The sequence below is a fragment of the Scatophagus argus genome, chromosome 14, assembly GCF_020382885.2.
Source record: "Scatophagus argus isolate fScaArg1 chromosome 14, fScaArg1.pri, whole genome shotgun sequence".
NCBI classification, from domain to species: Eukaryota; Metazoa; Chordata; class Actinopteri; family Scatophagidae; genus Scatophagus; species Scatophagus argus.
The window spans coordinates 23,285,216-23,301,810 of NC_058506.1; the positions used below are offsets into that span (position 1 = coordinate 23,285,216).

The 16,595-nt window shown below is 42.7% G+C and overlaps 2 protein-coding genes across 2 annotated transcripts; one reads left to right on the plus strand and one right to left on the minus strand.

Annotated features, from left to right (window-relative positions):
- The first annotated feature begins 549 nt into the window (after positions 1 to 549).
- On the plus strand, positions 550 to 1,505 carry LOC124071195 (olfactory receptor 52N5-like). The gene has a single exon (XM_046411680.1). The coding sequence runs from the start codon at positions 566 to 568 to the stop codon at positions 1,493 to 1,495; it is 930 nt and encodes a 309-aa protein (XP_046267636.1). The 5' UTR covers positions 550 to 565; the 3' UTR covers positions 1,496 to 1,505.
- A 13,286-nt stretch (positions 1,506 to 14,791) lies between these two features.
- On the minus strand, positions 14,792 to 16,181 carry LOC124070660 (olfactory receptor 146-like). Its single transcript, XM_046410762.1, has one exon. The coding sequence runs from the start codon at positions 15,998 to 16,000 to the stop codon at positions 15,056 to 15,058; it is 945 nt and encodes a 314-aa protein (XP_046266718.1). The 5' UTR covers positions 16,001 to 16,181; the 3' UTR covers positions 14,792 to 15,055.
- Positions 16,182 to 16,595: the final 414 nt, after the last annotated feature.

A 16,595-nucleotide genomic window follows, 5' to 3' on the forward strand; every position in this document is an offset into this window, starting at 1 on the left:
GACTTAAAGCTTTCATGCAACAGTGCTGACAAAAGAGCTAGTGTTCATTCTTTGAAAATTTGAAGACAGTTTGTTTTATGTGTTTTCTCAGCAGCACGTAGGCTACATTCAGCAAGTGGTAAGTGTCTAAAACAATGTAAAGTGATACTGTGAGGACAGAGGTTGCTTTCCTAGCTAGGAGTAAGAGTCATGGTTTTTCATCAGGTTTTTTTTTTTTCATTGATGGCAGCAAATCATGAGAACATGAACACAAATATCAGTTCAGATTAAAAGACTGACGATGTGGAAAAAAACAGATGTATATTAAACTCTTAAATCCCTACTTTGAAAGGAAAAACCTCAAATTATCTTCAAGACATTGGTTAGAGTTCAGTGTAAATGGGTTTTTGTCATTTCGAGAAACTTTCGCACAAAAGAAAATTTTTCAAATTTGCTGCTTTCCATTTCAGAGCTGCACTCATTTACCAGCTCAGAAATTACTGACATTTTGATTAGCAGCATGACTAGATGAGGTTTTGATTTCAGTGTTGACTGAATTCTCCATCCATGATCCTCTCCCTGCAGAATGGAGAACCAAACGATCGATATGGACGTTCTACAGCTGGAGGGATTAAAGCTTGGCCCAAGGTTCACCATTCCAGCATTTTTCCTCCTTTTCATCATCTACATCTTCATTGTGGTGTCCAACATTGGCCTGGTGGTTTTGATTTTCACAAAGAGGAGCCTCCATGAGCCCATGTATCTGCTCTTCTGCAACATGAGTATTAATGATGTTTTCGGGGCTACGACCATTATTCCTCGCGTGCTGAGTGACATTTTAATTCCAAGCAATGACCGGTACATTCATTACAATGACTGTGTAGTTCAGGCCTTCTGTGCTCACGCTCACGGAGGCACTTCACACACTGTACTCGTAGTCATGGCCTTTGATCGATACGTGGCCATCTGCAACCCTCTGCGATACACCACCATCATGACCAACAGGATGGTGGTGAAGCTCTCAGTGGGCGCCTGGGGGGTAGCTTTCCTTATGGTTGGTATCCTTTTGAGACTCAGCACCCGCCTGTCGCGCTGCAGAAGGGTTGTACTCAACCCGTTCTGTGACAATCCCTCCTTGTTCAAGCTATCCTGTGAAAATGTTGTTATCAACCACATTTACGGCCTCATCATCGCCATGGGCACGATGGCCGTGTCCCTGTGCAGCGTGATGCTCACCTACATGAGGATCACCATGGTGTGTCTGACTAGCAAGAGCAAAGTTGTGAATAGCAAAGCTTTTCAGACCTGTGCCACGCACCTGGCTGTGTACATCATCCTGCTTTTGTCAGGTGGCATCATCATCCTCCTCCATCGTTTCCCTGACTTATCAGATCACAGGAAGATTGGATCCATCTTGTTCCATATTGTTCCTCCTTCCATGAACGCTGTTATCTACGGACTGCAAATCAAAGCTCTCAGAGAAAAAATTTTGAATGTATTCAGCAAAAACAACTAATATGTCACAAGTGAAATGATGGCATTAAATCAAATGTAAAGTTATGTTATTTAAAAACTTGGCAAACCTAAAGTGAAGAATTTAATGTCCTTTTTGTGATAGTGAGTAGCACATACCCAACTGCCTTGGTCTTATATCTTATAAAATCTGATACTTAAAGAAAGCTCACACAAAACAGCATGTAGGTGGGGTTCATAGAATTTGATGGGCTCAGCTCATTCTTCCAGTTATGTGAGACTGATGGCTATGCCAATATGTTGTCTGTGTTTAAGTTTGACAAACAGAGTGTTCTGTATCCCTTAATGTTTTGCTGTTAACTACTAGTGGTCATAGTTGTCTCAAGTATAATTACACAACATCATGCCATAAGTATTACATATTGTATGGAGGTGTTTTGATTTTGATGCATTTTCCTTTCGCACATTATCCAAAGAGTATGTTTAACTGTTTTTGTCCTTAATGCTCCAAGCTTGCTGTAAAAGAATATTTCTTAGTGAATTAAACCTCATGTCTACAATTATGTGTGACAAAGTACACAAAAAGAAAATAATAAGAATCATTAAATTGCAGAATCATTTCAATGGGAAGCTTACAGCAAAGAAGTTTTTCCAGTGTCTTCTGAGATCAGAAGCACTGAGCATGAAAAGCAAAGATATCGTACCAATGTCTGGAAGCAAGGGAAATAATACACACTAACTGTGCCTGTTATATGTGAAACACTAATGAATGTGTTTTTCATATCACCAGCAGGAAGAAAATGTAAGGTGAATAGTACTGGTCAGAGCACAGAACCTTGGGGAACTCTGTGACAAATCTTTGCGTACAAGGATGATTCATCATTAACATGAACGAACTGAGTTCAATCTGATAAATATGAATGAGACCAGCTTAATGCAGCTCCTTTAATGCCAATTGAGTGTTCACGTCTGTGGAATGAAATGTGGTGGTTAATGGTGTCAAATGGAGCACTGAGGTCTAACAATACGAGTACAGAGACAAGATCCTCTTCTGATGCAAGCACAAGATTATTTGTGACTTTGACCAGCGTCATCTCTGTGCTGTGATGAGCTCTAAAACCAGACTGGGAATCCTTAAGTAGACTTTTACTATGTAGAATGTCACATAGCTGATTGGCCACTGCTTTCATGAGGATCTTAGAGAGAAAGGAAAGGTTAGATATCGGTATATAGTTGCCCAAAACCTCTGGATCAAGAGTAGGTTTTTTAAGGAGAGTTTTGATTCCAGCTACTTTAGAGGACTGTGATACATAGCCTGTTATTAGAGACGGACTGATCGTATCTAGAAGGGAAGTGTTAAGTGGGGGTACAACTTCTTTGAGCAGCTTAGTTGGCATGGGGTCTAACAGGCATATTGTTGGTTTGAAGAGATCAATTAGTTTAGTTTATTTTTAATAGTAACTGTTTTCATTGTTAATATCTCTTCTAAACGATTCAAGAATCAGTTGACATGAAATACGTGCATGCACTAGTTTTTATCCTCCACATCACAGCCAGATGGTGCTGCATTGTGTCTTGTGAATCCCTTATGACTTTCTTAAATTTGAAAAAAAAAAAAAAAAAAAAAGAATCACAATTGGGAAAAGTGACTCTCTCAGTAACAAAGAAAATTGCTATAGAAGCATTTATGAAATGTACTAAAAATATATCTGATGTTCCTTCAACCTGACCATGATTTAACTCATGCCCTTACAAAGTAAGATCCAGTGCTAATATTTTAAAAGTTAAGCCTGTGAATATTCTCATTCATCCAGGTCATGGTTATCTCAAGGAAATTCAATCGAATGCAACTGGACTTAGTTATTTGTCTTTGAAGACGTTTCACCTCTCATCCAAGAGGCTTCATCAGTTCACGCTCGCTTGACTAGGCTGGGACTAGTCCAACTAGCTGGTTTGGAGACCCAGGTATTTAACCTCTGTGGAGGCATTCACATGGCCAGTGGTGTCATAGGCTCGTTTAGTGCTCCATTGTGCCAATTCGATTGAATTTCCTTCAGATATTTTAAAAGTTATTTTTCCAACTTGGAATCATATCCAGAATACAACAGCCTGACAAATAAATAAATAAAAACAGATGAAAGCAAAAGCACAGTGAGTTGACACAAATAGTGACAACCTGCATGGTCATTTTGATATCAAGTATACAGCAGCAGTTGCCTAGTGGCTGTTCAGCAATACAACAAAGTTTGGAGTACCAGGGGCCCCTGAGTCAGCTTGTGAAAATGTGTCAGTCCACATCCAGTCTGGCTGGAGGAGGTTCACATCAACAGAGGTAATCCTTGAATGTCAAACTGCTTCCATCCCCAGTAAATAATGAACTGGGGGAAAACATGATGGGCTATAAAAGCAAATATATTCCACAAAGTTAAAACTTTTTCTTGGCACATGAAAATTTGATACTTTAGACTCACAGTTTGCATAAAGAATCCCAATCTTTAGTCATTCTGACCGTGACTTCATTAGATGTAACGCTGAGGTTTTCATTTTGACTTTGACTTAAATATTTGTATAATTGGAATGTGTTTTATTTCTAATGTAACGTCTAAAGCAGGGTTATTCAATTAATTGGGAATTTGGGCCAGCTAATGAAACTGAGGAAAGCTAATTGGCCAGAGAATATAAGTAATCACAGTAACAAATAAAGATATTACAACAACATACTGAAAGAGTCAATATATTATATTTTGTAAATGCAGAACAACATATGCACATAAATGCACATATGGACAACTACTGAACTCACTTTTGTCCATCCCTTAGTTGACCTCTCTTTACATTCCTTTTTTCTTATCTGTCTATATTCAAATTGTAATCACCTTATTCAGTTCAGTTGAGCCATACCACATCAAAAAAAACAAAACAAAACAAGAAAAAGTACATAATATGAGGTGAGTAAGATGTTAATTGCATCATACTGTTCAAAAATCAATCATCATTACTTGCTTGACTAGCATTCCTGTTACCTTGCATGTCGTTTGACATTTGCCATCTAATGAGAGAAATGGCATTTTTTTTTGACTTAGCAAGGGCAGTGAAATCAGGTGTATATGTTGTCAGGGCAATGCGCAAGCAGTGTTGTAGATACTGGTTTGCGAGGGATATGCGGTTGTGAGTTTTAATGGCATTCATATGTAAGAATGACGACTCACAAGTGTATGTTGAGCCAAACATTGTCAGATGAAAAAGTGCAAGACCCTTTGAGTGTGGAAATCTCTCTCGGCTGACTTCATGGGTCCAGAATTTTTCAAAACCTGCCTGCTGCAATGACTGTTGTAAGTCATCTGACGACTGAATGTCAATGAGTTCCAGTTGTAAAAAACCCTCATTCAATGATGGTACCAGCTCCTTTCCATTCAATGCAAGGTCTGCCTCAACATTCACACAAAAAGGGTTCTTAACAAATCTCATCACTTCACTGGAGATGCTGAAATCATCAAACCTGGTGGTAAAGTTGTTTTTCTATTAGTCAGTAAAGCCTGACATCACCTCAGTAATCCATCCATTTTCTATACCGCTTATCCGTCAGGGTCGCGGGGGAGCTGGAGCCTATCCCAGCTGACTACAGGCGAGAGGCGGGGTACACCCTGGACTGGTCGCCAGTCAATCGCAGGGCCAACACACAAAGACAGACAACCACTCATGCACACACTCACACCTAGGGGCAATTTAGAGAAGCCAATTAACCTAATGTACATGTTTTTGGTATTGTGGGAGGACTGCACCACCTCCCCCCACCTCAGTAATGGGAAGTGAAGCATCTTCCCACGACAAAGATAAGCAGAGTGAGAGCTTTCTTTGAAAAACATGAAGTTTCTCCACAAGTTCTGTGACTGTTTTATCTCTGCCCTGCAACTCCAGGTTGAGTTGGTTCAAATGATGGATGCAACGCACAAAGTTTATAATTGCCATGACAGAGTCCATGGTCTCTTTTAACTCAACACAGAGTTTAGCACACAGGAAATGGTGGTGAGTGGATGAGGCAATGTAGCCATTTCATCTGTGGAGCCATGGCTGCTACCCTTGCGGCAAGCCCCTGATCCTTGCCCACCATGGACGGTGCACCATGCGTCACCAGCATGTTGACGCGTGTCAAATCCAAATTGTTCTCCTTAAAGACTGAAGCAAGTTTGGTGAACAGAATCTCACCAGTGGTGTGATCTTCCAGGGGAAGTAGTCCAAGCAGATCCTTGCGAAAACATTCTCCATCAAAAAATCGCACATAGAGGCACAGCTGCACAGTATCACTTTTGTCTGTCGACTCATCCATGGCCAAAGCCATCACCTTGGTCTTCCAACCTTCATGCTTGAAAGAAACTATCCATATGCAACTGCACTGCACTCTAAGGGCCTGTACAAAATTCCTTAGGGGCCAACCGGGGGCCACCAGTTAAATAGCCCATTAAATAGCCCATTTCAGCCGCTTGTATCCAAGATCTCATTCTTTCAGTCATGACCCAAAGTTCATGACCATAGGTAAGGGTAGGAACATAGATTGACTTGTAAATTGAGACCTTCACCTTATGGCTCAGCTCCCTCTTCACCACGATGAACCGATACAACGACCGCATTACTACTGTTTCTCCACCGATCCGATGATGGTTCAGTTCTACACGGCAATCACTGAGTCCATCCTCACCTCCTCCATCACCGTGTGGTACGCTGGGGCCACTGCCAGGGACAAGCACAGACTGCAGTATGCTGTGCACTATGATGAGAAGGTGGTCAGCTTCAGCCTTCCATCTCTCCAAAACCTGTACATCTCCAGGACTCTGAGGCATGCTGGTCGCATCACAGGTGACCCTTCTCACCCTGGACATGGACTCTTTGAAAAATTGTCTTCAGGCAGGAGTTAATAGTACCCTATTATCCCACCAGAACTTTGCGTTCCCAAAATGCAGGGCTACTTGTGGTTCCTAGAGTCCTCAAAAGTAGATTGGGAACCAGAGCCTTTAGTTATCAAGCTCCTCTACTATGGAACCATCTTCCGGTTTCGGTCCGGGAGGCGGACACCCTCTCTATATTTAAGAGTAGACTAAAAACTTTCCTCTTTGATAAAGCTTATAGTTAGGGCTGGCCTAGGCCGGCCCCTAGTTATGCTGCTATAGGCTTAGACTGCCGGGGCCCTCCCATGACGCACTGAGCTCTTTCTTCCTCTCCCTCTCCTTCTGCACACATTCATGTCCCAATAATGCATATTACTAACTCAACTTCTTCCCTGGAGTCCCTGTGCTTTCTTGTCCCGCAGATTCCTAGCGATCATGACTGGACCTCCTGCTGCGGTCCTGCTGTTGTCCTGCTCAAAACCTACTGCAATTACTACTGTTTAGTCATAATCTGATTTTAATCTGTTACGACACAGTACAGCTACTACCATTATTGTTACTACCATTGTTATCAAAATCACCGTAATACCTTCTGTATATTTCATTGTCATTATCATTATCTACATTCCGATACTTCTGGTATTATTACTGCTGCTATGCATCTCTGCTTGTGTGCTCCTTCTCTCACACCCCACCCCCTCTGCCTCTCTCTCTCTCTCTCTGTTATGTGCTCATATCATGATCCACCTGCTGAACATTTGCACTGTTTACCGCACCTACTTGTACTACACATCGACTGCCCCACCAGAGGAGAGAGGACTCTGGACCACTGTTACTCTCCTTTCAAGGATGGTTACAAGGCCAAGTCTCTGCCTCCGTTTGGCCTTTCGGACCACAGTGCAGTCCTTCTCATGCCGAAATATAAACAACGGCTGAAGCAGGAATCTCCTGCAGTCAGAGAAGTAACACGGTGGACTGACCAATCAGAGGCCGCTCTGCGGGGCGCACTGGATTCAGTGGACTGGGACATGTTTCGGTGCAGCTCGGGCAGTGACATCCCGATTTATTGGGAAAATGGTGTAAGACATAACACCAACAGCCACCATCAAAACTTTTCCCAACCAGAAGCCGTGGGTGGACAAAACTATCCGCGACGCGCTGAGGGCCCGCACCGCTGCCTACAACTTGGGACTCGCTACCGGTGACACGACACTGTACAGGGCAGCCACCTATGCTGTCCGTAGGACGGTAAAGGAGGATTAACGCCGCTATGTCGCAAGACTGGAGCTGCAGATGGAGGGGAGCAACTCCAGGGCGGGTTGCATACCGCCCAGACAGAGGATGGAGGACACTAGGATGGGGAACTATGTGAAAGTGCTGTTTGTGGACTACAGCTCAGCATTCAATACCTTAGTCCCCTCCAGGCTGGTAACTAAACTGTGTGATCTTGGACTGAACTCCTCCCTGTGCAGGTGGATCCACAGCTTCCTTACTGGCAGACAACAGGTGGTACGCGTGGGCCCCTATAGCTCATCCCCCCTCACCCTCAACACTGGATCCCCCCAAGGCTGCGTGCTGAGTCTCCTGCTGTACTCCCTGTACACACATGACTGTGTGTCCACATCAGACAGCAACATCATTATAAAGGTTGCTGACGACACAGCCATTGTGGGGTTAATCTCTCACAACAAGGAGGAGGTCCTTGTTGTGAGAGATTCTCCGGCACCAGCTTCTCCACCTGGAGAGCTGGTGCCGGAAGAATAACCTTCTGCTGAACGTTAGCAAAACTAAGGAGCTGATTGTGGACTACAGGAAGAAGCAGCAGAAAGACATCCGTCTGCTCTGCATCGGCGGGTCTGAGGTGGAGAGGGTGGACAGTTTTAAATACCTCGGTGTGACCATCACACAGGACCTGTCATGGTCACTGCACGTTAACAGGACTGTTAAGAAGGCTAGGCAGCGTCTCTTCCACCTCAGACGCCTCAGAGACTTCAGGCTCTCCCTTAAGGTGCTCAGGAACTTTTACACCTGCACCACTGAGAGCATCTTGCAGGACCTCTTGCCCCTCAGGAAGGTAGTCTGCTCAGCTGAGCGGACAATCAGAACAACTTTACCCGACCTGCAGGACATTTACATCAAACGATGCAGGTCGAGAGCGGAGAAGATCCTCAGGCAGCCCCATCACCCCGGACATTCACTCCTCTCCCTGTTGCCACCAGGCCTTCAGTCCTGCTGCCTGAGAACCAACACGGAGAGGATGAGGAAAAGCTTCTTCCCCCAGGCCATCCATCTGCTCAACAGTAAGCGTTAATCTGGATAATCCTACTCCCTCTGGTCCAGTGTTCCATGACCAGGGCGAAAACCGTACTGTTTCTCCTGGATCTGAGGTTCGACTATCAGCCAAATTCTCCTCTCCAGTATCCTGGAATAGAGTTTCCTAGGGAGGCTGAGGAGTGTGATCTCTCTGTAGTTGGAGCACACCGTCCGGTCCCCTCTTCTTGAAGGGGCACTGTTCTCGACCACCACGCAATGTTGCGAAGGCGTGTCAGCCATGACAGCCCCACAGTATTCAGAGACTTAAGGTACCCAAGACGGATCTCATCCACTCCCGGTGCCATTGAAGAGCTTCCCAACTACCTTAGTGACATCAGTTTGGGTAATAAATGGATCAGCATTTGGGTAACCAGCCTCTGCTTCCATGACAGAAGACGTGTCAGCAGGATTGAGGAGGTCCCCGAAGTATTCCTTCCACTGTCTGACAATGTCCCCAGTTGAAGTCAGCAGCTTCCCACTTCTACTGTAAACAGTATTGGTAGGGCACTGCTTCCCCCTGCTGAAGGCATAACCATAGGTGAGGGTTAGGGGTTAGGGTTAAATTGAGTGGTAAATCGAGATCCTCATCTTTCGGCTCAGCTCTTTATTCACCACAACAGACCAATACATTGATCTCATTACTGCTGTCACTGCACCAGTCCGTTTGTCAATTTCACGTTCCCATCTTCCCTCACCCGTGAACAAGACACCGAGATACTTACTATAATCAACTAAAAAGACTGGCTCTCCCACTCCGTCCCTGCCAGAAAGTTTTGACACTCTTCATGGTAACAGTGTTTCAAGCTTAGCATCATGGTGGATTTTTGCTCTTGACTTTTAGATGTGCTTAGTAATAGTTCTTGGCTCTTCTGTCCCATGTCTGTTTGTCATGCCTGGTGTTTTTTATGTTTTGTCTTTTGATTTCAGTCCATGTGCCATGTTTCATGTTTGTCTTGTCATGTGTTTCCATCTATTATGTTCAAGGTTTTTGTCATGTCCTGTTTTATTTTGAAAAGCGTCACTTCCCCTGTGTGTCCTGTTTTTAGGTAGCTTTGCTGTTGGTTTTCCTGATTACTTTCTCCCTCCTAATGTGTGTCACCTGTGTCTCGTTGTCATGTCTATTTAGTCCTTGTCTTCCCAGCCACCTTTGTCAGAGTGTTAACGTTATTTCTTGAATGTCTTTTGTTTCATGCCAGGATCTGTTTTTGCCTTGCCTTGTCTTGCCATGCCATACCATGTTTTTCCAGGAGTTTTTGCCACAGTTTTTCGTTCATCCTATGCCACAGTAAGTGTGTGTGCTTTTTTTGATTTTTGCTTGGTTAAATAAAGACTATTGTTTTTTGGACCTCCGCCTCGCCTGCCTGCTCTTTTTAGTCTCTGCATCGGGGTTCAGCCCTTTTCTGCGTCAGTGCCGCTCATTACATGACACTGTTTGCCTCCTTCCTTCATTTTCTATGCCCAGCTCTAGTCCTGTTTGTGGGATTTCCTTTGCCTACTGGTGTCCTGACCTCCCAGACCCAGTGCCATTACCTGAGTATTACCTTGAACACATTACCTCACCTGCCACACAGGCACTAATAGTCATTTTTGACATTTTTTGAATACTCCTGATTGCACATTTGTGTACAGTTTTGATATTCCTGGAGAGTTTTTTACTTGTAACTTTCTGAACTTTAGTCGTTAAATCAGTTGGAAGTTTTACACTTTGTCTGAGTTTGGTGCCATTTTGGGTCCTTCTCAGGTTTTAAGATCCAGATTTTAACAACCACACATACTGGAAAAACTTACTTTTACATTACATCTTAATGGATAATGTGTTTCTGAAAATCTTTGTCAAAAACAATGGAGCAACATCTTGTTGTCCTTCAGTTTTATTTTTGCCTGACAACTAACACTGAAACACATGTACCATATACTTTTATCAATATCCACACCTACATTTCAACCAGAATTGATATACAGACACATATATGAGGGTAATGAAGGGGGAAAAAAGCACTACACACACAGATAAAATCTTAAAGGACAAGTACCCATGAAATTTTTTAAGATTGCCAATCAAATATTAAATAATTTTCCCATAAAAAATTAATGCAAATTAAATTTTACTTTTTGAGACATAAGCTTATAGTTTTTTGCCACCACAAGATCAAGATTTTTTGTCACATCATGTATATTAAATATTTATATACACAGTAGCTAGTTTTTAAAAAAAATCTTCTAAACTAAATGTAAGTTACAGCATATGCCCAACACTAAACATCTGGTAAAGTAAGCATCAAGCTGTTAAAGAAAGTGAAAGATCAAGCAGCTACATACCCACATGTATCTTTCAGGAGCTCTTTCTAAGAGAACTAAACTCAGGTGTCAAAATGCCCCTGTTCAGAGTTTGTAGACATTGCTAATCAGACACTACTGCTGCTTCAGTCAAATACAAGAGAGTCATTATTAGAATTATAATAAATTGTAACACAATCTTCTGTTTTTCTTTATTTCTTTATTGATGAACTTTAATTTTGTTCCCTCTGCCCTCTGCATTTGTTGCCATCCTTACATTCTGCAAATCCCTGTTCCTTGAGTTTATGCAATTCCATATTTTTTGGTTATGTCTTTATTGTTTAGACTGTTCTTCCTTGAAACTCCCAGTTGCCTTTGTTTGCTTGCTTCTGTTCTTGACTTAGTTTCTTAATTAAAGTCTCTCCTGTTTACCCTGACCCTCACATCTGAGGAATCAAGAATCAATCAAGAAGAATCAGGCTTTATTGTCATTATGTGAACATAACGAAATCTTGTAGAGATTCCCAGCTGAAAGGCACACATATAAATAACACAAATACTTGGCCCTCAGCCTCCTGAGCAGGAAGAGTCTGCTCTTGCCCTTTTTGTACAGGGCGTCAGTACTTGTAGGAGGTGACTCACTCGATGTCTATTTCATGGATGTTCACCAGTGGGGGTGGGGTGTGTTGGCACCTGCTGAAATCCACCACCAGCTCCTTGGTTTGTGCTGGTTTTAATGTTCCTGTTCCGCTTTCCTGATGGAAGCGATACTAACAGTTCGTTGCCCGAGTGGGTGGGATCTGTCACAATGCATCTGGCCTTTTTCTGGACTTGAGCAGTGTAAAGTGAGCCCAGATCTAGTAGACAGCAGCCCACAAGCCCCTGTGCTGTCCTCACCACTTGGGCTAAGTCCCTCCTGTCCTGTGCTATGCAACTGCTGTGGTACTGTCACACTGAAACACAGGATGCTTTTGATCGTGGCCCTGTAAAAGTTTGCGAGCAGCTGAGAAGAGAGTCCAAGAGTTCAACTTCCTGAGAAAGAAGAGCCCTTGTTGGGCCTTTTTGACCAGGTGTGAGGTGCTAACAGACCAAGACAAGTCAGAGGAAATGTGAATGCCCAGGAACTTTATGCTATCTAGATGTTCCACTGCCTCCCCATTTATATACAAGATACAAGATACAAGATAGGTTTATTTGTCACACACACAATCATACACGGTACAATGTGCAGTGAAATTCTTTATGTCCCTGCTACCAAAAAATAGGTAAATAAAAAATTTAAATTTAAATATTGCAAAAGAGAACACTTGTAAAGAAAAATAATAAAATTAAAATTAAATTTAAAAAAAGTGAAAATGTGCAGTATTTACATGAATGGTATTTACATCTAGTATTTACATCAATATGGACGGGAGTGTGTTCAGTTTTTCTGGATCTCATGGAATCCGCTATGGCCTCCTTATTCTTGCTGATCTTCAGGATGAGGTTATTCCTGGAACACCACTGTGTCAGGTTCTGGACCTCTTTTCTGTAGTGGGTCTCATCATTGTTGGATATGAGACCCATCATGGTGGTGCCGTCTGTAAACTTTACAACCATGTTTGTGGGGTGGATGGCAGAACAGTCCTGTGTGAAGATGGTGAATAGGGAAGAGCTGAGCAAACAACCTTGTGGCTTGCTAGAGTTGAGGATCAGTGGAGCAGATGTAGACTCCCCTATCCTCACCACCTGGGGCCTGTTGGTGAGGAAATCCCTGATCCAGGAGCAGAGCAATGCTGACAAAAAGTTGTGGAGCTTCAGGGCCAGCATGTCTGGAGGAACAGTGTTAAAGGCTGAGCTGAAGTTCACAAAAAGCATCCCAACACAGATATTAGGCTGCTGCAGGTGAGTCAGGGCCATGTGAAGTGCTAACGAGACAGCATCCTCCGTACAACGGTTCTCCCTGTTGGCGAACTGCAGGCTGCCCAGGCCAGTGGGGGTGGCATCCTTCATGTATTTTAGGAGGATCTTCTCAAAGCAATTCATGATAACTGGGGTCAGAGCGACATGTCATTGAGGCAGGTGATGGTTCGTATTTTTTTAGACACAGGCACAAGATAGATAGAGAGATAGATACTTTATTGATCCTGAAGGAAATTCAAGCATCCAGTAGCCCATTACAATGGTGTAGGTTAGTCAAAAAGTAAGCAACCAACCAACCAAACAAGGCCTGTTAGTAGGAAAAATAGATCAAACATACTAAATAAACTAACATTTGCTACGTAAAGTACAACAGAGTGCAGAGAAAGCATGGCGACCAGATTGATTGTGTGTATAAAATGAGACTAAAAAGCTACAGTGTAGACAGACTGCTACTCAGAAATGAGTTATAAAGTGCAGGATAATGGTGCAAAACAATATAAGGTAAGGTGCATAGTAGAATAAATGTCCAATAAATAAATGTGATTTTTACGCCAGATGTAACTCAGGCACAGACTGTCGCTGGGATCATGACCCCTGAACACCCCTGAGTCTAATGGCCAGGAGGACAAACAACAAGTTCCTCCTCCTGTTTGTGAAGCAGTTCAGAGACAGCAGCCTGGTGCTGATCACACTCCCCTGAGTGCGGGAGGGGTTGTCCAGTATGGACAGAATTTCCCTTCGGGGAGAAATAAAGGAACTCTGATTCTGATTCTGATATCTGTCCCGGTCCTTTTTTCTGCTACTGACAGTACAGAGTCCTGCTCTGTGCCAACCACAGATCCTGCCCTCTGCACCAGTCTGCCCAGCCATGTTGCATCCCTCTTCTTGATGCTGCCTCCCCAGCACACCACAGCATAGAAGAGGACACTGGCCAGCACAGTCTGGTAGAACATCAGGAGCAGTTTTTTTCCGGTGTTAAAGGACCCCAGCCTCCTCAGGAAATACAGACGAGACTGTGTTTTCTTGTGGATGGTGTCTGTGTTCACTGATCAGTCCAGTCTGTCATCCAACTGTAGACCCAGGTACTTGTACGTCCTGACCACCTCCACCTCCGTGCCCTCGATGGAGACTGGTGTGGGATGGGGTCTGTTCCTCAACAGTCAACCACCAATTCCTTGGTTTTGGATGTGTTGAGTTGCAGCTTGTTAGCCCTGCACCATTCGGCAAAGTCCCCCACCAGGCTCCTGTACTCTCCCTCCTGTCCATCCTTAATGCATTCCATTATCACAGTATCGTCTGAGTACTTCTGCATGTGGCAGAGCTCCAACTGGTACTGGAAATCAGACGTATAGAGTGTGAACAGAGGTCACTTGATGCAACTGCAGGACAAGAGGCTGATGCTGCACCTCTGGCTGAGGAAGATATGCAGTTCTTCTGCTGCTTGGGGAGTCAAAGCGTGCAAAGAAGCTGTTTAAGGTGTCAGGCAGAGTGGGATTATGGTTGACCTGACGTGTGCTTGTAATCGGTGATGGTCCTGTTCCACATGTTTCATGGATTGTTGTTGTTGAAGTGCTCCTCAATGCGCTGCTTGTACCTATGTTTTTCCAGCTGGATGCACTTTTTCAGTTTCTTGCGGGCCCTGCTGTAAGCTTCTCTAGTGCTTACTTAGCATTAGTTCGTGGTGGTATGTAGGCCGCTATGATCATGACAGAGCTGAGTTCTCTAACCAGTTTAAATGATCTGCACTACCAGATATGTCAAATGGGGGGGGGCAGAAAGTTCCAATTATGTTTGTTGCTGTTCACCACGAGTTGTGAATGTACAATGCCAAACCTCCGCCTTTCATGTTGCTCATCTCCTTTCCTTCAGACATGCACTGATTGTGATGTGATCTCTCCTGTCTAAAGTGGACCTACTTGTTATCTTATTGTAACTATTACACTGTAAGCAACTGTTAATTACTTGATTGTTGTGTAAGTAATTACAATGCTGTTGTGAAAAGAAACTGCTGTGTCTATTTTGATAGCTAGTAGAAAAAAAGGTGTCTTTCAGTCCCAACTCATAAGTTTATCCAATCCTTTTATAATAACACATTACCTCTTATTACTTTGATATTAATCATCTGTAATAATAGACATCTGTACACTTACAAGGAAAAAAAACAATCAGATGGAATATGCAACATAGAAGAATTTTGATCAGTTAAAAAAATGGCCTTGAGACAAACACTATAATGATGGCCAAACCTTCTTTGACTTAAACAACTTTGAAAATAACTTTTTTAACTCTTTTGACTGCATACCATAAATAATTGGGTTGAGGCTTCCTGGGATGATATGAAATAAAATGGTACAAAGTTTTCTGTAGTCTGAGTACTGGGGAAACCGGTGAAGAGTAATGATAGACATTCCATTGAACACCATGATGAGATACACCACCAGGTGAGTGCTACAGGTCCTCAAGGCTTTGCTGTTCAAAGACTTGTTTTTACTGGTCAGACAGACTACTGTAATGTTAGTGTAAGTGAAAACCATGCTGCCTATAGAACCTGTGAACAGGACTACAGTGAAAGTGAGGCCGTAAACATTGTTAATGAACACACTGTCACAGGAGAGTTTAAACAGAGAGGCATTGTCACAGTAAGGATTCATGATCAGAGTCTTGCATCGGTTAAGCCGTATGGTCAGACCGAGCAGAATTCCCACCAAAACTAAGGCCACACCCCAGGCTGAAAGAGTCAACTTAATCACCATTTTGTTGGTCATTATGGCAGCATAGCGCAATGGATTGCAGATGGCCACATATCTGTCAAAGGCCATAACCATGAGCACAGTGTGAGTGGTGGTACCAAACATGTGGGTGGTGAAAGCTTGGACCACACATTCATAGTAACTGATGAGGCGCTCAGAGGGAGGCCGCAACAAGTCTACAAGCAAACGAGGCACCATGATAGAGTTTCCTATGATGTCACTCAGTGGCAGGTTACAAAACAGGAGATACATTGGTTGATGAAGGCTTTTGTCAACAAAAACCAGAACAGCAATGCCCACATTTGCAACAAGTATAAACAGGTAGGAGAAAAAGAAGAACAGGAAGAGGGGGTATGTGGAATCCTTTGAGACATTTAAACCTTCCAATTGTAATGTGAAGCTGTTGTCGGTGTAATTTCCCATGACCCTGAAAAAACAAAACAATGTTGTTAATGCCACAGGCTGAAGTCCACATATCACAAATGAGTTTCTGGGAAAGTGATGATTATTCTAAATTGAAAATTTATATTTTTACATATTTGTTAGACCCATTCCTGTTAAAGCTAAATTTACTGCCTGTCATTTAACCAAACGATGGTCAAAAGGAAATGTTTATTTTTATTCTATTTTTTTTATTTTTGATTTTTTTTGCTATTTTTATGTTTATTGGACATATTGACAAGACATGCAGTACATACTTTTTAATAGTGTTGTAATACATTATCTTACTTTTTCTCGTAAATATTGTACTTGTCAATTCTACTTATGTATTTATATTGTGCATGTGCATCTAAAAAATAAAACAAATTCTGATTTTGAGAGAGAGAGGGTGCATGACACACAACAATGGTCAACGACTGGTATTGAACTAGCAATATTGTGGTCATGTAGTATCTGCAATAGCCATCTTGTTAAAAAAGCCATCAGAAAATATGAATGTGTAAATACTTTGACTTTAATCGAACAGAACTGTCAGAATACAGTTTATAAAGAAACAGTTTCTTGTAGAGGAATGATA